This window comes from Myotis myotis, unplaced genomic scaffold (assembly GCF_014108235.1).
Source record: "Myotis myotis isolate mMyoMyo1 unplaced genomic scaffold, mMyoMyo1.p scaffold_m19_p_15, whole genome shotgun sequence".
Classification (NCBI taxonomy): domain Eukaryota; kingdom Metazoa; phylum Chordata; class Mammalia; order Chiroptera; family Vespertilionidae; genus Myotis; species Myotis myotis.
In genome coordinates this window covers 21,900,270-21,922,730 of record NW_023416319.1, presented here as the reverse complement: position 1 = coordinate 21,922,730, position 22,461 = coordinate 21,900,270, and the positions used below count along the sequence as shown (strand labels likewise).

General features: G+C 38.7%; 1 protein-coding gene across 3 annotated transcripts in view; it reads left to right on the top strand.

Annotated features, from left to right (window-relative positions):
* Positions 1-21,160, top strand: part of HELLS (helicase, lymphoid specific) — a 41,315-nt gene extending 20,155 nt beyond the window's left edge. For 2 of the 3 annotated variants that reach the window (XM_036336544.1, XM_036336546.1), the window contains 12 exons: positions 2,889-3,085; positions 5,189-5,285; positions 6,666-6,827; positions 9,742-9,881; positions 9,964-10,102; positions 11,527-11,610; positions 11,692-11,811; positions 15,741-15,857; positions 16,159-16,318; positions 18,783-18,879; positions 18,962-19,038; positions 20,596-21,160. In XM_036336544.1, the coding sequence (XP_036192437.1) occupies positions 2,889-3,085; positions 5,189-5,285; positions 6,666-6,827; positions 9,742-9,881; positions 9,964-10,102; positions 11,527-11,610; positions 11,692-11,811; positions 15,741-15,857; positions 16,159-16,318; positions 18,783-18,879; positions 18,962-19,038; positions 20,596-20,690 (1,485 nt within the window). In that variant the 3' untranslated portion in view covers positions 20,691-21,160. Of the gene's footprint in view, positions 1-2,888; positions 3,086-5,188; positions 5,286-6,665; positions 6,828-9,741; positions 9,882-9,963; positions 10,103-11,526; positions 11,611-11,691; positions 11,812-15,740; positions 15,858-16,158; positions 16,319-16,606; positions 16,708-18,782; positions 18,880-18,961; positions 19,039-20,595 lie in introns of those variants that run through there. The other variant, XM_036336545.1, reaches the window with a different exon arrangement.
* Positions 21,161-22,461: the final 1,301 nt, after the last annotated feature.

Sequence of the window (22,461 nt, the reverse complement as noted above, 5' to 3'; positions counted from 1 at the left end):
GTCCAATTAAAGGCTTAGGCCCCCAAGGGATCAGGTCTAAACTTGTAGTTGGACATTCTTAGTGCTGTCACGGAGGTGGGAGAGGCTCCTGCCACCACCTCTGCGCTGGCCAGCCATGAGCCAGCTTCTGGCTGAGTGGCACTCCCCATATGGAAGTGCACTGACCACCAGGGGGGCAGCTCCTGCATTGAGCATCTGCCCCCTGGTGGCCAGCGTGCATCATAGCAACCAGTCATTCTGCCGTTCAGTCAATTTGCATATTAGCATTTATTATTATTACTAGAGGCCCGGTGCACAAAAATTTGTGCACTCGGGGAGAGGGGTTCCCTCAGCCCGGCTGGTGCCCTTTCGCAGTCTGGCATCCCTCAGAGGATGACCACCTGCTGGCTTAGGCCCGCTCCCTGGGGGATTGGGCCGAAGATGGCAATCAGACATCCCTCTGGCAGCCCGGCAGCCCTTGGGGGATGCCCACTTGCCAGCAGGGAGCAGACCTAAGCTGCAGTCGGACATCCTTAGCGCTGCTGAGGAGGCAGGAGAGGCTCCCACCACCACCGCTGTACTGGCAGCCATCAGCCTGGCTTTTGGCTGAACAGAGCTCCTCCCATGTGAGAGCACCCTGATCACCAGAGAGCAACTCCTGCATTGAGCGTCTGCCCCCTGGTGGTCAGTGTGTGTCATAGTGACCAGTCATTCCCAGTCTTTCTGCTGTTAGGGTCAGTTTGCATATTACCCTTTTACTATATAGGATAGAGGCCTGGTGCACGGGTGGGTGCCGGCTGGTTTGCCCTGAAGGGTGTCCCGGATCAGGGTGGGGGTCCCACTTGGGTATCTGGCCAGCCTGGATGAGGGGCTGATGGCTGTTTGCAGCTGGTCACACCCCCTTCAGGGTGGGTGTCCCCACTGGGGTGCCTGGTCCGTCTGGGTGAGTGGCTAAGGGCCGTTTTCAGGCTGGCGGGCAACTAAAGCTCCCAACCTCTCCTCTTTTTTTTTTTTTTTTTATTCTGGGATTTATTTACCTTCTATGGCTGTCACTGGAGTTTAGAGCCGGCTTTAGCTCTGAGGCCGGCTCCAGCTTGACGCCTCGGCTGCTGAAAGCAGGTATCTGGGGTTTGTTTGGCTTCTATAATTGAAACACTGTTGTAGCTCCAGCTCTGAGGTCTTGGCTGCTGAAAGCAGGTATCTGGGGTTTGTTTACCTTCTATAATTGCAACATTGTTTCTTAGAGTGCAGCTCACTGCCCGGCCACGGCAGGCAGGGAATCTTGGCTTCCTCCATCACTGGAGCAAGCAAGCCTCCTGTTCGCTTCAGCTGCGTGGCTGCCGGCCACCATCTTGGTTGGCAGTTAATTTGCATATTGCCCTGATTAGCCAATGGGATGTGTGTCGGAGGTACAGTTAATTTCCCCAGTTGCTTTTATTAGATTAGATATAGGATGTTCCCATTTCCCCCCTTTTGCCCCCTCTACTCAGCTCTTGTCCCCCACTTCTCTCTGGCCATCACCATACTGTTGTCTGTGTCCATGGGTTGTGCATATATTTTCTTTGGCTAATCCCTTCTTTAAATTCACTTCTTTAAATTTTTATTTTCAGATATGTGCTTATAACTGCACTATTATATATTTTCTATTATATCATTTAGAATTAAGATATTTTTTAATTGAACCCTTGTAAATTTTAGCACAATTCAATAAATTATGCTCGAAGCAATTAGGAGATTTTGCATGTAATGGAGATACATTTCAATTAATATTTTATTAATTTTTAACTTTTTAATATTTTAATTTGAAATCTCATACATGTAAGAAAAACTATAAAATACTACAGCGTATTATATGTACCCTTCACCCAGTTTCTTAGGTGTTAATAATTTAAACATAACCATTATACAACTAACAAAATTTGGAATATATTTTTCTTATAATCTCTTTAATGTTACTTAATCCATTTACTCTGTTTTTGTTAATCTTCACCCAAGGATATTTTTCTATTGAATTTTAGAGAGAGTGAAGTGAAAGAGAGAGACACATTGATTGGTTGCCTCCTGCACATGATCTGATAGGGACTGGGATCAAGCCAGCAACTGAGGTACATGCCCTTGACTCGAATCGAACCTGGGACCCTTCAGTCCATGGGCTAATGCTCTATCCACTGAGCAAAACAGGTTCCAGCTTAATTCATTTACTTTTAATCTATATGTGTCTTTACATTTAAAGGGGGTTTTGTTTTTGATCCACCCTCACAATCTGTCTTTTAATTGGTACATTTATGCCACTGACTTTCAGAGGGCTGATAGTTACTGCCATATCAGGTGGCTTCTGGGGCTGGCCTGCGGCCCAGGATCGGATCCCATCATGGGAGGCAGGCAGGCGGCTTCTGGGGTTGCACCCGGGGGCCTGGATGGCAGCTTGCACTGGCGACTTGTGCTGTCCCGCCCTGCCTGCAGTATGCAAATTAGTCGCCATCTTTGTTGGTGGTCAATTTGCATATTGTGCTGATTAGCCAATGGGAGGTGTAGCGAAGGTATGGTCAATTACCATGTTTTTCTGTTATTAGATAGGATAACAATCAAAATTCGACAATGCATTACAATGGAAAACTACCGACTGCTTTGACTATAAAATGTGAATGGAAAAATCTTAAATACTTAATTGCAGGTAGGCTTTAATTTTTAGTTCATGGCCAAGTGAGGTCTATTTCAGGAACACAAGTATGCATTAGTTTAGGAAAATTATCCTTTTAATAGATCAAAGGAAAGCATTATCTCAATAAACACAGAAAGGCAATTTGATAAAATTTAACATTCATCTCTAATAGTGGTTTTATTTTCAGAATTGTTTTTAGGAAAAATTGCGGTATCATAAAACATTTTTTCCCTAAATTCTTTTTCAGCATTGCTATTGGAAATACTTAATAGTAGATGAAGGACACAGGATCAAGAACATGAACTGCCGTCTAATCAGGGAGTTAAAACGATTCAATGCGGATAACAAACTTCTTTTGACTGGGACTCCCTTGCAGAACAATTTATCAGAACTTTGGTCACTGCTTAACTTTTTGTTACCAGATGTATTTGATGATTTGAAAAGGTAGGTAAGCCAGTCATTTGAACTCTTTCTAGATTTCCCTAACCTTTCCAAATACTCTGTTCTGGTATATATTGTATATTTTACTGTTTGTGATGTTTTATCCCCAGGTTTATTGCAAAGTAATAGACATACTCCACTCTAAAAGTTTATGATAGCATGATGATTTGATTTACATATATTGTGAAATGATTATCAGGATAGATTTTGTTAACATCTGTCATCTGCAATAATAAGGAAAGGTATTTCTCCTTGTGATAAGAACTCTCAGGGTCTGCTCTCTTAACTTTCCTATATATCATACAGGAGTGTTAATTGTAGTCATCAATTACAGTCCTATTCATTTATCTCATAACTGGAAGTTTGGACTTTTTTATCACCTTTCACCAATTCCTTTCCCTATATGTTCCCCTCTTTTTTAAAAATTTATTTTTATTGATTTGAGAGAAGAAGGGAGAGAGAGACTGAAACATCAGTAATGAGGGAGAATCATCGATAGGCTGCCTCCTGCAACCGTGACGGGTGCCCTTGACCGGAATTGAACTCGGCACCCTTTAGTCTGTAGACCAATGATCTATCCACTGAGCCAAACTGACTAGGACTACCTAGTAAATTTACGCCAGGGTTTTCTTGTGAGATAGGGGATATATTTAACCTCTATCCCCTGAATTGTTTTGTAAGGATAAAATGAGGGAAAAGCATCTGAATGTGTTTCACAAAGTTAACAAATATTTTAATTGTTCTCAATTTAATAGTTTTCCTTTAATCAATGCAAAATTTTTTTTAAAAAAACCTTTAAAATATTTTATTTGTTCACACAAACTTTGTGTCAAGAGTGGAACATATGCCCTAGCCGATTGACTCAGGGGATAGCATCTGCCTGCAGATTGAAGGGTCCTTCCTGGGTTCGATTCCAGTCAAGGGCACATACCTCAGTTGCAGGAGGCAACCAATAGATGGGTTTCTCTCACATGGATGTTCCTCTCTGTCTTCCTCTCTTTCTGCTCTCCCTAAAACTCAATGGAAAAATATCCTCCAGTGAGGATTAACCCCCCAAAATTATTTATTTATACACACACACACACACACACGCACACACACACATGCCACTAGTTAACACCAGAGCCAAAAGTAAAACCAAGATTTCCCAGTTTCAACCTAGTGTTTTTTATTCTATAAACTTTGAATCTTATATTATGAAAACCAAAAATTAGTATGCTCAGAATGGATAAGAAAATAATCTTAACAGAAGTTAAAAATAATTAAGATGGAAATATCAAAATCAGGAGGGCAAAATAATTTTATTTTAGCGTCAGTGAGGGAAGGTTAATTTAATATAGGAAAATAACTGAATATTTCATTTTGAGAATAAATTTTTCACCTCTGGTTTCCAAATGGCCCAAGGCCAGGCTATCTGATTGTTAGTACAGAACATTGATTAAGGACAACATTTTCAGGTCATACACATTCCTACTGAGTTAAAACATAGTGGTAGAAATCTGAATTTATAAAAAACATCAGTTGCCTCAGATTATATTTATATCTTTACTGCCTTAGATTTCAAAGATAGTTTACATTTTAATCACTTTATTAAAATGTTTAAAAAGGATGTGAGGCTGATCTGGCTGGAACATCTGTCACCCCATTTGATTACTAGGTTGATTCAGTTAGGCGGGTGTCCCCTTCGTCCCTCACCACTCCATGTGCATTCCTCCTGAAGCTGTGCGCTAGGCTGAAGAAGTGACCAGTCCCTGGTCAGGGTGTTTTTCAGTCAAGATGTGGCAGTGGCTGCACTCCCCTGTTAGACCTGCCACACAAGCTCTCAAGGTCCATTTGTAGGAGAACATAGGGTGGTCAAACTTCCAAGACTCCAGACACATCCAAATGAGGTGGCAGTCTGCATTTTTAAAAGGAAAAAATATATATCCCTTATTGTTCATTTGATTTTTGTACTATTGTAAGGTTATGTTAATGTATAAATAAAAAATATGCCCACTTAAAGAAAATACCTGCTTAAGAGTCAGGTTAATATAAAATTAAAAATATGAAACACATCATGTTAGTGTAATTGATTTATGTGATAACTGGTAATCATTTCTCTTACAGCTTTGAATCTTGGTTTGATATCACTAGTCTTTCTGAAACTGCTGAAGATATTATTGCTAAAGAAAGAGAACAGAATGTATTGCATATGCTGCACCAGGTTTTGACTTTTTCTTATTTTGCTTACTGTAGACTTAGAATAAAAAAGGAACCCTAAAGATCAACTGTTCTCAACTCATTGTAGATTTTGAAAAATGAGGATCCTCCCAAATTTAATATATATTCTGCCACCCCCAGAGATCACATGGCTTTACTGCAGAACTCAAGTGCTCTGAAATTTTGCTTTTTTTTCATGTATAGTCATTTGACCCCTAACGGTTACTGATATGTTTGTCAAAAAGTAAAATTAAATGGTTTTTATGCAATGTTTGCCAGTAATATTTGCATAATTTACTTCTTTGCATGATCCATTATTAATGTTTCCCACAGTCTCCACCCATCCAACTGTCTTTACTTCAGGCAAAATAATCTTTCAATAGTCTCCAAATTATATTTATATGTGGGCCTGAAAAGCTGCTTAATCGTGTTTTGACAATTTCATTCAAAATCCTTATATGTATTTTTACTTTAAAGTTTATACATATTTATGGTAACAATCTGAAACAGTATAGAAATGGAAAGTAAAAATAATCATAAATCATACTTATCCTATCAAATCTTACCTTTTATCTGGCTAATTTTCTTTAAGTATATTTGTTTCTGGGCTGATGTCTATACATTTTTTTTTGTTATATTTTTTCTTTTTTTCTAAACACACAATACTGGTCATGTTCTCTTTCTCATAAAATCTCTTAGCTGTCTACCTCTGGGGAATTTTTTTTTTATTATTGTCTAAAGTTTTACATATGTCTCCCTTTTCTCCAATTAACCCACCACCACCACCACCAGCATTCATTCCCACCCTGGGCAAGCCCCCACCGTCCAGTGTCTGTGTCCATTGGTTATGCTAATAAGAATGCATACAAGTCCTTTGGTTGCTCTCTAACCGCCTGCTCTCCCCTACCATTTGTCTCTGGATCTATTCTTGTTCATCAAATGGGGAATTTATTTTAAAGATCTAAGAAGTTTAATAATGGTATAAGTACCTTTTGCTTCTGTGTTTTAAAAATGTGAAAATTAGTTGTCATCACATATCTAATGAAAGAGAGTAATTTTAAGTTAAAGCTTTAGAATTTATAGGTTTTTATGTCCACATCTCTGGGTTGATTAGTTGATTCATTGGTTTTCTACTAATCCAAAACCTATATTGGCCTTTTAAAATATTCAGTATGTATTAGGAAACTAATTAATTGTGAATACTATATTTGTCATGTGGTGACCTGGTCTGGGAAAATCTCAAGGAGACATTTTACCTCATCTTTTGAGACTTTATAATATTTACATAGGAAGAAAAGAGAAAGGGGAAAGGAACCTGTTGGGAAAGTATTCCCCAAAATAGGAATGTACAGTATTCACATGTTTATTTATGTTTAAATTTTAGATTCTAACACCTTTCTTACTGAGAAGACTAAAATCTGATGTTGCTCTTGAAGTTCCTCCTAAACGAGAAGTAGTCGTTTATGCACCACTTTCAAAGAAACAAGAGACCTTTTATACAGCCATTGTGAACCGTACAATTACAAACATGTTTGGATCCAGTGAGGTAGAGTGTGGATTTGAAATAAACTGTATAAGACAGCTGGCATAGAAAATTTCATGGTTGATTTCAGTCTTAGGGATCATCATCTTTTTTCAGGACTTGTGAATTTCTAACTGAAGTGAAAGGCAAAAGGCCAGTAATGCTATGGTCCTAAAATTTTAAGTGATGTCTCATACATTAATTCCTTTTTTTTTTTTATAATTAAATCTTTATTGTTCAGATTATTACATTTGTTCCTCTTTTTTTCCCCCATAACTCCCCTCCACCCAGTTCCCACCCCACCCTCCACCCTCACTCCCCACCCACTGTCCTCATCCATAGGTGCACGATTTTTGTCCAGTCTCTTCCCGCATCCCTCTCACCCCTTTCCCCCCCAAGAATAGTCAATCCATTCCCTTTCTATGCCCCTGATTCTGTTATAATCACCAGTTCATTCTGTTCATCAGATTATTCACCTGATTTTTAGATTCACTTGTTGATAGATGTGTATTTGTTGTTCATAATTTGTATCTTTACCTTTTTCTTCTTCTTCCTCTTCTTAAAGGATATCTTTCAGCATTTCATATAATACTGGTTTGGTGGTGATGAACTCCTTTAGCTTCTTCTTATCTGTGAAGCTCTTTATCTGACCTTCAATTCTGAATGATAGCTTTGCTGGATAAGGTAATCTTGGTTGTAGGTTCTTGGCATTCATCACTTTGAATATTTCTTGCCACTCCCTTCTGGCCTGCAAAGTTTCTGTTGAGAAATCCGCTGACAGTCGTATGGGTACTCCCTTGTAGGTAACTGAGTTTCTTTCTCTTGCTGCTTTTAAGATTCTCTCTTTGTCTTTTGCTCTTGGCATTTTAATTACGATGTGTCTTTGTGTGGTCCTCTTTGGATTCCTTTTGTTTGGGGTTCTCTGTGCTTCCTGTACTTGTAAGTCTATTTCTTTCACCAGGTAGGGGAAGTTTTCTGTCATTATTTTTTCAAATAGGTTTTCAATATCTTTTTTTTTTTAATATATTTTATTGATATTTTACAGAGAGGAAGGGAGAGAGATAGAGTTAGAAACATCGATGAGAGAAAAACATTGATCAGCTGCCTCCTACACATCTCCTACTGGGGATGTGCCCGCAACCAAGGTACGTGCCCGCAACCAAGGTACATGCCCTTGACTGGAATCGAACCTGGGACCTTTCAGTCTGCAGGCTGACGCTCTATCCACTGAGCCAAACTGGTTTCGGCTAGGTTTTCAATATCTTGCTTCTCTCTTCTGGCACCCCTATAATTCGGATGTTGGTACGCTTGAAGCTGTCCCAAAGGCTCCTTACACTATCTTTGTATTTTTGGACTCTTTTTTCATTTTGCTATTCTGGTTGGGTGTTTTTTGCTTCTTCCTATTTCAAATTGTTGACTTGATTCTTGCAATCCTCTAGTCTGCTGTTGGGAGTCTGTATAATATCCTCCATTTCAGTCAGTGTATGCTTAATTTCCAGTTGGTTCTTTATCATAACATCCAGGGTCTGACTAGATTTCTTGAGGATCTCATTACATTTATCGGCGGTCTCACCAGTCTTTTCGAGGGTCTTACTAAATTTATTGGCAGCTTCTGGAAAGTTCTTGAAAAACCTTAAAAGTGTGGTTTTGAACTCTTTGTCCAGTAGTTTGCTTTTCTCCATTTCTGTCATTTGTGTCCTTTTTCTTTGTCTCCGCATTTTTTATGCTTCCCTCTGTTGATAAAGTGGTTTTCTGTGCTAAGTGTCCTCTAGGGCCCAGTGGTTCAGCCTCCCCAATTACCTGAGGAGGACACTCTTGATGCACCTCCTTGTGGTCTTTGTGTACAGTCTTGTTGTAGTTAAGCCTTGATTGTTGTAGGTATCACTGGGAGGGATTGACCTCCAGGCCAATTGGCTGTGAGAATCAGCTGTGTCTGCATTGGGAGAACTTCTGTGCTGGAGGCACCCTCCGGGGCAAGACTTGCTTCAATGGGGCTTTGGTGCTCACTGAGTCTGCCCCCTCCCTGAGTGTGTCCTTTATGTATCCAAGGGGCTGCAAACTGGATGGTCCCACTCTGACCACTGGGCACACTAGCTCCTGGATCTCTAAGGAGGTGCTAATCTAGCCTCTGCGTGAGGCTATCCAGCAAAAGCCTCCCTGCAGGGCTTGGGTGGGGTGGGTCCCACGGGATCAACAGGGCGGGGCTAGCAGTTATGGCTGCTCTCAGAGGCCCCACTTCTCAGTGTCCCGGCAATCACTGCAAGCACCTCCGAGAGAAAGCTGCCCTCGAGTTCCAACCGATGCCAGACAGTCCCGCTTCTCCCGTATGAGTCTGGGTCCCCATAGACTCGCCCGGAACTGGAGCTCAGAGCCTGAGAGACTCCCTCCCGATTGAAAACAACAACTGCGCCCTCAGCCGCCAGCCCGCTCCATGTGCGCCTCTGTACCTTAGTATTTTACTTCTGCACCACACCTCTGAGTTTCGGTATGCTTTTCTCTTTCCTTCTAGTTATAGAATTTCCACTCAGCCAGCCTTCCTGTGGTTCTGGATGATGTCCGTTTCGTCTTTTAGTTGTATTTTTGAAGTGGTTGTTCGAGGCAGCAAACTTCGGTGTTTATCTATGCCACCATCTTGGTTTCTCCTAATTGCTTCTTTAGTCACCTACCATATTTTAGGAAATGAAGTGGAATGTGATTATTTATAAGTGAAAATTAGGAGACCATTAAATTTTGCTTAAATGCCTAGGTTTTTTACTGTGTCTATGTATTTTTTTCTCAAAATACTTAAGCTTATGCATTTTTCTTTTGTACAACCAATAGACTCTGTTCTCCTATTTTCATCATAATTAAAGGGAAGATCTGAGTTTTTAGCTATTATATTTAGAGTTTAAGGGTGTAGCTTTTTAAACAGATATTCCTTTCATTTGTTCTCTTTTAGAAAGAAACAGTTCAGTTAAGTTCCACTGGACGACCAAAACGTCGAAGTAGGAAATTAATAAATTACAGCGAACTAGATGATTCCCCTAATGAATTGGACAACTTGATCAGTCAGATACAGCCAGAGCTAGACCAAGAAAGGTGTGAATTTAAAAATTAAGTATCCTTTAAACTGATATTTTTTTCATATTTCTTGTATTCACGGATTACATATTTTTGATAGACCTGTTATGGAAGTGAATATTCCTGTAGAATCTGAAGTTGATCTGAAGCTGCAGAATATAATGATGCTACTTCGTAAATGCTGTAACCATCCATATTTGATTGAGTACCCTATAGACCCAGTCACACAGGAGTTTAAGGTAAATACTATTTAATAATGCCCTGTTTTGATTTCTGTGCTTTTAAAATGTTGGGTGAAAGTGTCATTTTCCATATTGGAAAAACTAGAAATACAATTGTTTAGTAACACAGCTGATTTCCCTCTGTTTCTATTTTAGAGACACTTTTAGTTGTCAACCTTTGCAGTAATACTTTTAATTGCTATTCAGCCTGTCAAAACCAATCTTGCTGCTCATTTACATGTCAACAAAGAGCCACAGGAGAAAATCAAAAAGTTGATATTAAGTTGCAGATTTTCCGATTAAATGAAATTGCTTTCTTTATGGTTAGCTTTCCTATGGAAAGGGTGTTGAGAAGTTGTGCTGGGCAGTTGATGGAAAAACAGCTTTTATTCCCTGAAGGAATATTAGGAAATCAGTTCTAAGTAATCCTCAATACTCTTTTTTTAAAATATATTTTTATTAATTTTAGAGAGGAAGGGAAGAGGGATAGAGAGAAATATTAATGATGAGAGAGAAATCATTGATCTGCCTCCTGCACGCCCCCTACTGGGGATCAAGCCCGTAACCCAGGCATGTGCCCTTGACTGGAATCGAACCTGGGACCCTTCAGTCCCCTGGCCAACCCTCTATCCACTGAGCCAAACCAGTTAGGGCAATACTTTGTTTCACAGTAGTTTACAGCAGAGTTTCTCACCCTTGGAAATACTGCTTTTTTGGGCCAGTATATTTCTTTGTTTAGGCGATGCTGTCCTGTGGACTATAAGCCATTTGGCAGCATCCCTAGCCTCTAGCCACTAGATGCCAGCAGTATTTCCCTCCCCCAGTTGTGACAAGCTGAAATTCCTCCAGACACTGCCAAATACACCCTGGGAATGGTAGGCAAAATTTCCCATATTTGAGAATCACTGCTTTACAATTTTTCATTCAAGTAAAAAAGATAATCTAATGTAATTAATGTTAACCAGAAAGAGAATAATTTCTTAATCTTCAATACTAGGTGTGTGTATAAGCTCCTGTGTTTTAATTTCTACTGAGAATTCTACCAGTGATTTTCATAAATATTTTCTTGAAAATATACTCGATTATAAAAAATAAATCTCAACTTATATATATGTTTGACCTTATTCTCTTATGCAAAGCCTTTGGGAAAGGGGTAGAGGGAATAGATCAAGGTTCTACTTAAACTAAATTTTATTTTTGTAAAATCATGTGTTTTAAGTTTCAGAGCATGTCTTTCCTAAAGAAAGAATTATCTTCTTAAAAATTTTTTAATTCGACTTTATTTGTGTATTTTTTTTTAAGTTTTATAAGGTTTTTTCATTGAAAATTGAACTGTCCACATTGCTTTTATTTTGACAAAGCCAAATTATTAGTATATGATAATTACTTTTTGATAATTATTTTTTTCTTCTTATTTTTTTCTTCTTTTGCCCCCTTTTAAGGTTGATGAAGAATTGATAACAAACTCTGGAAAATTCTTAATTTTGGATCGAATGCTGCCTGAACTAAAAACCAGAGGTCACAAGGTGGTATTTTGGTTGGATTTTTTTATTGTTTAATTATTCTTTATTAATCAGTATAGCTACTAAAATATATTTAAATTTCAGGTGCTGCTTTTTTCACAAATGACAAGAATGTTGGACATTTTGATCGATTACTGCCACTTCAGAAATTTCAACTTTAGCAGACTTGATGGATCTATGACTTATTCAGAGAGGGAGAGAAATGTAAGTTTTCTTAATGTCATACATACCAAAGTTTTTTTTTTTAATTCTTACCTAGATTTCTGAAGTATCAAAATAGACCCACAAATTGATAGATCCAAAAGAGCAAAAACCCTTTAGTCTTCAGCAAATGATATAGTATATCTTTTGTTAATATCCTACTTAAACACCACTATACCTACTATAGGATAACATAATTTTTTCTCCATTTTGGCTCTTTTCTTCACTTCTAACATTTTACCATGAAATTTTCAAGAATAGCAGTTGAAAGAATTTTTTAGCTATCTGTAAACTAGAACCTGCAGTTGAAACTTTATTTTTTTATCACATAGCTAGAATACAGCATCAACCTATTATTACCCTGTCCATTTAACATTCCATCCTTTCTTAGTGTATTTAAAAATAAATAATAGATGATAGTCCCTTTCTAATTACTTCAGCATAGTTTGTCTTTTAGGGTAATATTTACATACCCTGAGGGAATAAAATTAATTATATATGTGTTATTTTGATTACTGCATTTATGAGCGTGACCTAAATTATCAAGATATAGAACATTACCCATCCGCTCAAAAAATTTCCTCATGCTCCCTCAGAGTAATCCACCTTTCCTGCTGGCCCCATCTCCTAGTCAACCAATTTTGGTTTTTACCACTTTTTTGGGGGAGTGGGGAGGAGGGTGGCCTAGATTTTTCCCTCTAATATTTTAAAATTTTCTAATATTGTTTTCTAATAGTAGATGGTCTCCTGGAAACTTCCCTTGTGGTGGGGATTAAGTTAAGATCTCAGATCTTAACAAAGTGTAGGTGCTCAGAAAATAAATGAAGTGAACAACATTGGACGTTTTATTATCACATAATTGTTTTTTTTGTTTGTTTCTTTTTATCTTTATTGTTCAGATTATTACATTTGTTCCTCTTTTTCCCCCCCATAATTCTCCTCCACCCAGTTCCCACCCCACCCTCCACCCTCACTCCCCACCCACTGTCCTCATCCATAGGTGCACAATTTTTGTCCAGTCTCTTCCCGAATCCTCCAGTTCATTCTGTTCATCAGATATTCACCTAATTTTTAGATTTACTTATTGATAGATGTGTATTTGTTCATAATTTGTATCTTTACCTTTTTCTTCTTCTTCTTAAAGGATACCTTTCAGTATTTCAATAATACTGGTTTGGTGGTGATGAACTCCTTTAGCTTTTTCTTGTCTGTGAAGCTTGTTATCTGACCTTCAATTCTGAATGATTACTTTGCTGGTAAAGTATTCTTGGTTGTAGGTTCTTGGCATTCATCACTTTGAATATTTCTTGCCACTCCCTTCTGGCCTGCAAAGTTTCTGTTGAGAAATCCGCTGACAGTCGTATGGGTACTCCCTTGTAGGTAACTGAGTTTCTTTCTCTTGCTGCTTTTAAGATTCTCTCTTTGTCTTTTGCTCTTGGCATTTTAATTATGATGTGTCTTTGTGTGGTCCTCTTTGGATTCCTTTTGTTTGGGGTTCTCTGTGCTTCCTGTACTTGTAAGTCTATTTCTTTCACCAGGTAGGGGAAGTTTTCTGTCATTATTTCTTCAAATAGGTTTTCAATATCTTGCTCTCTCTCATCTTCTGGCACCCCTATAATTCGGATGTTGGTACGCTTGAAGCTGTCCCAAAGGCTCCTTATACTATCTTCGTATTTTTGGATTCTTTTTTCATTTTGCTTTTCTGGTTGGGTGATTTTTGCTTCTTCGTATTTCAAATCTTTGACTTGATTCTTGCGATCCTCTAGTCTGCTGTTGGAAGTCTGTATAATATCCTTCATTTCAGTCAGTGTATGCTTAATTTCCAGTTGGTTCTTTATCATAACATCCAGGGTCTGACTAGATTTCTTGAGGATCTCACTACATTTATTGGCAGTCTCACCTGTCTTTTCAAGGGTCTTACTGAATTTATCGGCAGCTTCTAGACAGTTCTTAAAAAACCTTAACAGTGTGGTTTTGAACTCTATATCCAGTCATTTGCTTTCCTCCATTTCTGTCATTTGTGTCCTATTTCTTTGTCTCCGCATTTTTTGTGCTTCCCTGTGTTGGTGGAGTGGCTTTCTGTGCTAGGTGTCTTATAGGGCCCAGTGGCTCCGCCTCCCCAATTACCTGAGGTAGACACTCTTGGTGCACCCCCTTGTGGGCTGTGTGCACAGTCTTGTTGTAGTTAAGCCTTGATTGTTGTAGGTATCGCTGGGAGGAATTGACCAATTGGCTGTGAGAATCAGCTGTGTTTGCACTGGGAGAACTTCTGTGCTGGAGACACCCCTACGGGGCAAGACTTGCTTCAGTGGGGCTTTGGTGCTCACTGAGTCACTCTGACCACCGGTATACTGGTTCTTGGATCTTTCAGGAGGTGCTAATCTAGCCTTTGCCTGAGGCTACTTACTCAGCCAGAGCTCAGCTGTGAAGGAATGCAAGTTGCCCTGGGGCCTTGGGCCAGCTGCATGTTTGTTAGGTAATTTTCAGATTGCAGAAGCCTTTGTGCAGCTTGGGCGGGGCGGGGTCCCAGGGCATTAATAGGGCGGAGCAAACAGCTATAGCTGTTCCTCAGTCCTTCCCTAAGAGGCCCAGAGTCTCAGTGTCCGGGTAATTTCTGCAAGCACCTCTGAGAGAAAGCCGCCCTCAAGATGTGAACGATGCCAGACAGTCTACCTCTCCCCGTATCAGTCAGGGTCCCCAGAGACTCGCCCAGAACTGGAGTTCAGAGCAGTAGGGAGCTTGAGACTCCCTCCCAATTGAGAAAGCCAACCGTGTCCTCAGCTGCCAGTCCTTTCCGCGTCCACCTCCGTACCTGTGCGCTTAACTTCCGCACCGCAGCTCCTCTGAGTCTCGGTATGGTTTTTCTCTTTCCTTCTGGTTGTAGGATTTCCACTCAGCCAGCCTTCCTGTGGTTCTGGATGATGCCCGTTCTGTCTTTTAGTTGTATTCTTGAGGTGGTTGTGCAAGGCAGCAATCTCTGGTGTTTACCTATACCGCCATCTCGGTTTCTCCGTTTTTGTTTTTTTAATCCTTACCCATGGATGTGTTTATTGATTTTAGAGAGAAAAAATTTTGTGTGAGAGAAACATTGATCCGTTGCCTCCCATGCACACCCCAATCAGCAATCGAACCCGCAACCTTTTGGTGTACAGGACCTTACTACAAACAACTGAGCCACCCTGCCAGGCCTAACAGTTGTTTTATAGGTCCAAGTGATTGATTTGACCTCCCTTGGATACACCTTTATTAGTTGTAATTAAAAATAATCTCAGTGTTTTTGTTTAAAGGTTTATATTTTCCTTAATCTCTCTCATGGCTATGGTTTCTTACAGTGAAAGGATGCTGATTAAAATTGGAAAAGAGAAAAGTTACATAGGTAAAGTCTAGGAGAGAGTAGATGTGAGTTTCTAATGGAGTCACACAGGCAGCACTTAATTATCCCAGCAACAATTTATAATAACACATGTTAAGTAAACCAGGGACACTCACCTGAACCTTGATGTCCCAAGTTTCCATTAAGGGTCAAGTAGGCTTGGAGCCCTGTGTATCTGGCCTGCGCTATTCGGTTTCAAGCCTCTCTGAAGTTGAAATTGATCAGTATATCCTAGGGCCCCTAGTTTTTTGCCACAATCTGGGAAATAGGCCTATGATTTCTGTGTGTTGTGAGAAGTATGTCTTCAGCAATTTTGTCTTTTCAGAAAATTGGTCTTTTTCACCTTTTATGGTTTGGGGGTTTTCAGTATATACCGCTCATCAAAAGTCCTTTGGATGCTGAAGAACTCATACCCAGTTTGAAGAGCCCACCTCTGACCTCCCCCTTCCTTTCCTGGTATACACATGGCTGTGAGATGCTCCACATGCAGCACCCTAACCTCTTTCCAGACAGAAGTTGGTTTCTTAATTCCTGTGTTCACATCCTGTTTTGCTTTTAGATGCACAACTTTAACACAGATCCAGAGGTGTTTATCTTCTTAGTGAGTACACGAGCTGGTGGCCTGGGCATTAATTTGACTGCAGCAGATACAGTTATCATTTATGATAGTGATTGGGTAAGTTGCAAGTATAATAAGTGCTGATTATCATTACATTCTGAATTTTTTAAATCTTTCATTGTATGCTTTGCAGTTTCATTTATCTGGTTTGAAAAGGTATCCATTTTAAGTAAATAATTTATCCGGTGTCCTGTGTGTGAAGGCTTGAACATGCTCTATCAAGCCATTGTAGAAGTCTAAATTAAGGCACTATTTAAAAGTTTTTTATTAGATCGTGCATGTTAACTTTATCCACACATAGTACGTATAAATTTAAATAATATCAACCTTATATTGTTCAATGTTATTTTTCTTTAAGAACCCCCAGTCTGATCTTCAGGCCCAGGATAGATGTCATAGAATTGGTCAGACAAAGCCAGTTGTTGTATATCGTCTTGTTACAGCAAACACTGTTGATCAGAAAATTGTGGAAAGAGCAGCTGCTAAAAGAAAATTGGAGAAGTTGATCATCCACAAAAGTAAATGCCACTTTCTAGTATTTTTTGCTTCAGTTGTTGTGTGTTGTGGATTTGTGTTATTTTCTTTGTAAAAGAAATGCGTGAGCTTGGTTAGTGCAGGATTTATTCAACAGGCAGAAGGAAATTTAAAGCTGTAAAGACCTAAGTTGGTGACCATAGATGTAAAAGGAAAACATTAGGAACAAAGGGATAATTTCAAAGTGCCTATCTGAAGTATGTCACAGGGATTTGAAATGATGTTGATGCTTACTCTTTTTATTTTTTCTCTTAAATTTGTTTTGATTTCAGAGAGAGAAATATCAATGATGAGAGAATCATTGATTCCCGCTACCCCTTACAGAGGATCGAGCCAGCAACCCGGGCATGTGCCCTGACCTGGTTCGTGGATCACATCAGCCGAGCATTGATACTTAATTCTTGATAAGAGCTTTGTTTGTCAAAAGGATTAAGAAAACTTGCTGGCTTTTTCTTGCAAGTTTAATATACTAAATTCTAGGGTGTTAAAAGTATATTGAAGTAGTGCTATAAAGAAATCAATTTACTTTGTTGAACTACTAGTTCAAAAAATATTTGACTCCACCATGCCCTTTTCATACGTTTGATTATAGTATTTTTAAAAAGTGTTTTTTAATCTAGAAAAGATTTTGAGGAGTAGGGAAAATGAAGTTAGTGAGACATTGGCATTCTTTGTTCTGTTCCTTGAGATTCCTTGGAGAAATTCTTTCATTCAATATAAAGTTATCTTTGAATAAATGACTTGATGGCTACCTTAAGAAAAGTAGAAAATTACCTGTTAGTTGTGAAGCCTAAAGAAATGTTGAAAATTACTGTCAGTTTATATTATGCTACTTTCCTACTTGCAAATACAGTTAAGTTCTCACTTAAGATTTTGTACAAATTAAATTTTTGCCTGTGCTCCTTTAGGAATTTGATGGGAATTTAGTAAAGTTTATAGTTTTATTTCCCTAAGTTCTGTTTTCAGTACATTGAAAGATTAAAATTTAAATGATTTGAAATTAGTTTAATAAGTATCGACAGTGTTTTATTGAGGTATAATATACATACAGAGTTTGAATATACAGTAATGAATTTTGACTTTTATATACTCATGTAGCAATCCTATAGTCCAGTGGCCGGCAAACTGGCACGCAAGCCACATGTGGCTCTTTGGTCCCTTGAGTGTGGCCACGAAATTTCAATTGCACTGTACGTGCGCGCCCACACGTGGTATTTTGTGGAAGAGCCACACTCAAGGGGCTGCAGTTTGCCAGCCAGTGCTCTAGTCTAGGTCAAAGTCACTGACATTTCCATGTTCAAGTAGGTTTCCTACTGCATCCTTTGTCTATGTATGTTCTTTATCTACCTGGTTTTGCTCAACATAATATTTTGAAAATCATCTGTGTGTATGTGTATTAGAAGTCTGGTATTTGTTTAAATGATTTCTGAATAGTTCATTTATTTTTCAGTTGATTGGTGTTTGAGTTATTTCCAGATGTAGATTCTTATTCATAAAAATCAGATGTTTGGCCCTAGCTGGTTTGGCTCAGGGAGAGCATTGGCCTGCAGACTGAAGGGTCCCAGGTTTGATTGTGGTCATGGGCACGTGCCTGGGTTGTGGGCTCAAGCCCCAGTAGGGGGCATCCCAGGAGGCAGCCAATCAATAATTCTCATCATTGATGTTTCTATCTCCCTCTCCCTTTATGAAATCCATAAAAGTATATTTAAAAAAAACTCATTGCTGCCCTGACCACTTTGGCTCAGTGGTGAGAGCAGGGGTGGGCAAACTTTTTGACTCGAGGGCCACAATGGGTTCTTAAACTGGACTCAGAAGAAGGAGCTGCGGCTGTGTTTCCCGACGTTGCCATGTTAACACTGCTGCTGGTGAAGGAGCGGAGGGGAGAGCAAGAGAACCCTCCGCTCTTTCGGCTCCGCAGGCCGGATAGAACAGCCGAACGGGCCGGATCCAGCCCGCGGGCCGTAGTTTGCCCACGACTGGGCTAGAGTGTCGGCCTGTGGACTGAAGAGTCCCAGGTTCGATTCTGGTCAAGGGCATGTACCTTGGTTGCAGGCACATCCCCAGTGGGGGGTGCGCAGGAGGCAGCTGATCGATGTTTCTAACTCGCTATCCCTCTCCCTTTCTCTCTGTAAAAAAATCAATAAAATATATTTAAAAAAAACCACAAACTCATTGCCTACCCCAAGGTCATAAAGATATATTCTGTTTTTAAAAAAAAATCTGATATTTGTACAGGTATTTGTGGACATACGCATTTATTTGTTCTGGGTCTTAGGATGGGTATACATTTACCTATGGGAAACGATCAAACTTTTCCCAAGAATTTTGGTTGCTTTTCTTTTTTACCAACATTTGGTCTCGTCTTTTTTAATGTAAGCCACTCTAATTGCTTTGTGATGTATTTTTGGTTTTAAAAACAATTTTGAATTTCTTGAATACTTTTTCTAGATCATTTCAAAGGTGGTCGATCTGGATTAAATCCATCTAAGAGTTTCCTAGACCCTAAGGAATTAATGGAATTGCTAAAATCTAGAGATTATGAGAGGTATGATTTGTTGTTGTTGAGAAAAATGTAATTCATGGTTTTGATTTATCATATAGATAAAAATTTTTGCTTTCTATTATAGGGAAGTAAAAGGATCAAGAGAGAAGGTCATCAGCGATGAAGATCTAGAATTGTTGTTAGATCGAAGTGATCTCATTGGTAAATATCTCTTATGCTTTTATTTTCATGGGAACTTTAAAACATACACATAACCAGAGAGAATAGTATAATGTGGCTCTATATATAATTCATTCATCCTCAATAGTTCATAACACTCTCATTGCTATTCTTTGTCAGAATCTTTAAATTATGATGTTTTACCCATCTTTCTCATGCATCATTTACTAAGAAGAACATGTTCTCAAACATAGCCATTATGTCATTATTACATTTAAGAGAATTGGCACTAATATCCAACCCATACTCAGATTTCCTCAGTTGTCTCAAATCTTTTTACAGTTTGAATCAGGATCCAAAATTTCATTGATTGTTATGTCCCATTATTTCTATCACACCCTCCTCACTTTTGTTTTTTTAATGCCACTAATTTGTTGGAGAAACTGTTATTTATTCTATAAAAATGACCTATATTCTGAAATGGGCTAATTTCCCCCCACACCCACTGGGCTGTCCTCATGACTTTTTTTCAGTCTCTATATTTTCTGTAAAGTGGTAAATAGCTTATGTAAAGAGTTCTGTATGAGTAATTGCATCCAGCTTCCATATCTTAGGAATACCAGTGCTTTCTTTGTTCTATTTTAAATCATACCAGGAGGCACATAATATGAGTTTATTTTCAATGAGCTAACATTGATGAGCAGATTCAGTCTGTGATTTTCTGTCAGCCTTTTCTTTAACCTAATGGTTTTAGCATCCATTGCTGATGATGATTTTGAAACTATATTCCTTAAGGATGGCAAAACTGGTTTTTTTTTCCCCTGCCATTTCTTTATTAGCTAGAATTATTTTTTAATGTGTTTTTATCAGTTTCAGAGAGGAAGGGAGAGAGAAATATTAATGATGAGAATCATCAATCAGCTGCCTCCTGCACACCTCCTACTGGAAATTGAGCCCACAACCTGAGTATGTGCCCTTGACTGGAATCCAACCCGGGACCTTCCAGTCCACATTCCAATGCTCTATTCACTGAGCCAAACCAGTTAGGGCACTTTTTTTTTTTTTAATATATTTTATTGATTTTTTACAGAGAGGAAGGGAGAGATTAGAGAGTTAGAAACATCGATCAGCTGCCTCCTGCACATCCCCCACTGGGGAAGTGCCCGCAACCCAGGCACATGCCCCTGACCGGAATCGAACCCGGGACCCTTCAGTCCGCAGGCCGACGCTCTATCCGCTGAGCCAAACTGGCTTTGGCCAGTTAGGGCACTTTTTAAAATACATCTCTGAGGACACAATTCAAATAGATACTCTGTTTATTTCTCTGGATATCTTAAATTTAGCAGAAGTTATTTTAATTAGCAAACTGATGTTTCAGTTTGTGTTGTGTGTCCCCTGGAGTCCTGTTCTATTTGTAATAACAAAATAGTAACCTTAATTCTGATTAAGAATAAAGGGGCCCATATTTCTATGTTTCAAATTTTTCAACAGGTGACTCACATCTGATGGCAACATATTGGACATCTTTTTAAATATTCCTCTTTAGGTTCTTAACATGTTTTAAAGAATAAATACTTGTTCTAAATATTTTTCTCTTAGATCAAATGAATGCCTCAGGACCAATTAAAGAGAAGATGGGAATTTTCAAGATATTAGAAAACTCTGAAGATTCCAGTTCTGAATGTTTGTTTTAAATTGGAGCTAAAGAATGTCTTAATTCTTATTTACATCTACAGATTTACCTATATTGGTGTTAAAATGCCGAATGCCTACTTAACTTTTTGATTTATATCATTACATCAGTTTACATAATATGTAACATTGCATAATTGATAAGTGGTAATTTTCTGAGCCTTATTAAGAACAAAGAAGTATTAAGTTTAGATTTCCAGTTAAGTTTTCAGACTCAGTAGTGCCCTTGGGTACAGCCTGATGTGTACTTAACCACTGCCAGAGATAATACAGTCTTCCTATGGAAGTTCAATGTCTTTCTCCCTCATTTCCCCTCTTTAGCAATACAGTTTCTGGGCTTTTGGTACTTCATTTGTGGAGTAGGCTTTTAATGGGGGAAAGATTGGGATTGTGCTGTCCGTTTAAGAAATTGTTTGATTTTAGGGTCTATTTCTATAAAATGTTTACCAAATAAATATTCATTTTCAGATGATCTCATTAAATTATTTTTTCAGAAAGAATGGCTCAGGTGAAATAGCAAGAGTCTTGACATGCAATGTGATTCATTATTTACCTGACTTGGTTTCCATCATTAAGATTGTACATATATGCCATACAAAGATTTCAGCTGCTATTGGGTTAATGCAGAGGAGGCTCTGGAATATAATGTAGGGTCTTGATCAGCGACCTGAAACTGGAGGTTGCAATATATCATTCAAAAGAATAGAACAAAGTGATGGGACCCTTAAAATCTATAGTAATTGGGGGTGGGAGTCGTATCAGAGAGAAAATAAGACCTAGGATATAAATAATGCAAGATTCTTAATAGAGGAGCATAATGTAATAGTTTATGGCCCTGTCTGTATATCAGGCTATGAGGAAGAGGAATCTTGAATGCTCCCTGAACCATACATTACTGTGTAGATTATTTCATGGGAGAATGTTATTGCTGCCATGTATCTTTAAACGTAGATCAGATAAGATTATCTCTATCTTAAGGTAGTGGGATTAGGAATCCCAGAGAAACCCTGTTTTGATAAAATATTAAAAGAACAGACTACAGAGCAGGTTTTTGTGGGCTTTTTTAAAAAAAAACAAACCAAAATGTTTACCAATTACAGAACCATGGTTGCTTAGTAGTTCTAAGTCTTTACTCTCCCAAGTGAGAATGTGATAGTAGGTTCACCTCTATCCTCACATCTCTAACCTCCCTTTGTACCTTGCCCGTGTTGACAGTAAGATAAAAACAATCAGAAAAGAACTTTTGAAGGTTGCCACCACTGCATCTCTATAAGTCTGTCAGTATCTGCCCATGTATCATCCTTTCTTATTACTGTGGACATATTGTGTGTCCTAGCTAGAACCAAAGAAGCACCTCCTTTCTTTTATAACAAACTCCATGAAATGTTTTCTATGTGCACTTTTTCTTTTTTCTCCTTTTCCTCTTTTCCCCCCTGGACCCATTCCAGTGACCTCTATGACCTCATTTTACTTGGTATTTCCCCGTATTTCTTATATTTAATCTTATCCAGCCTCAAAATCACAAAATTGAGCACCTGTTCATTCTTAATCTGATTTGTTCACTAAGCATGTTGGGAACATGAGACAAGAATGAATTAACAAGAACTAAGTGTACACACTGGATAAATACTCCTAGAATTAAGGAAAAATGAAAGACCTCATAGTGGATTAGTTTACCAAGTGCTATACAGAAAAGATGAAAACTAACCTGGGTACATTACAGGTAACAAAGGCTAAAACTAGATTACCAACAAAGGAACGAAGATCATTTAC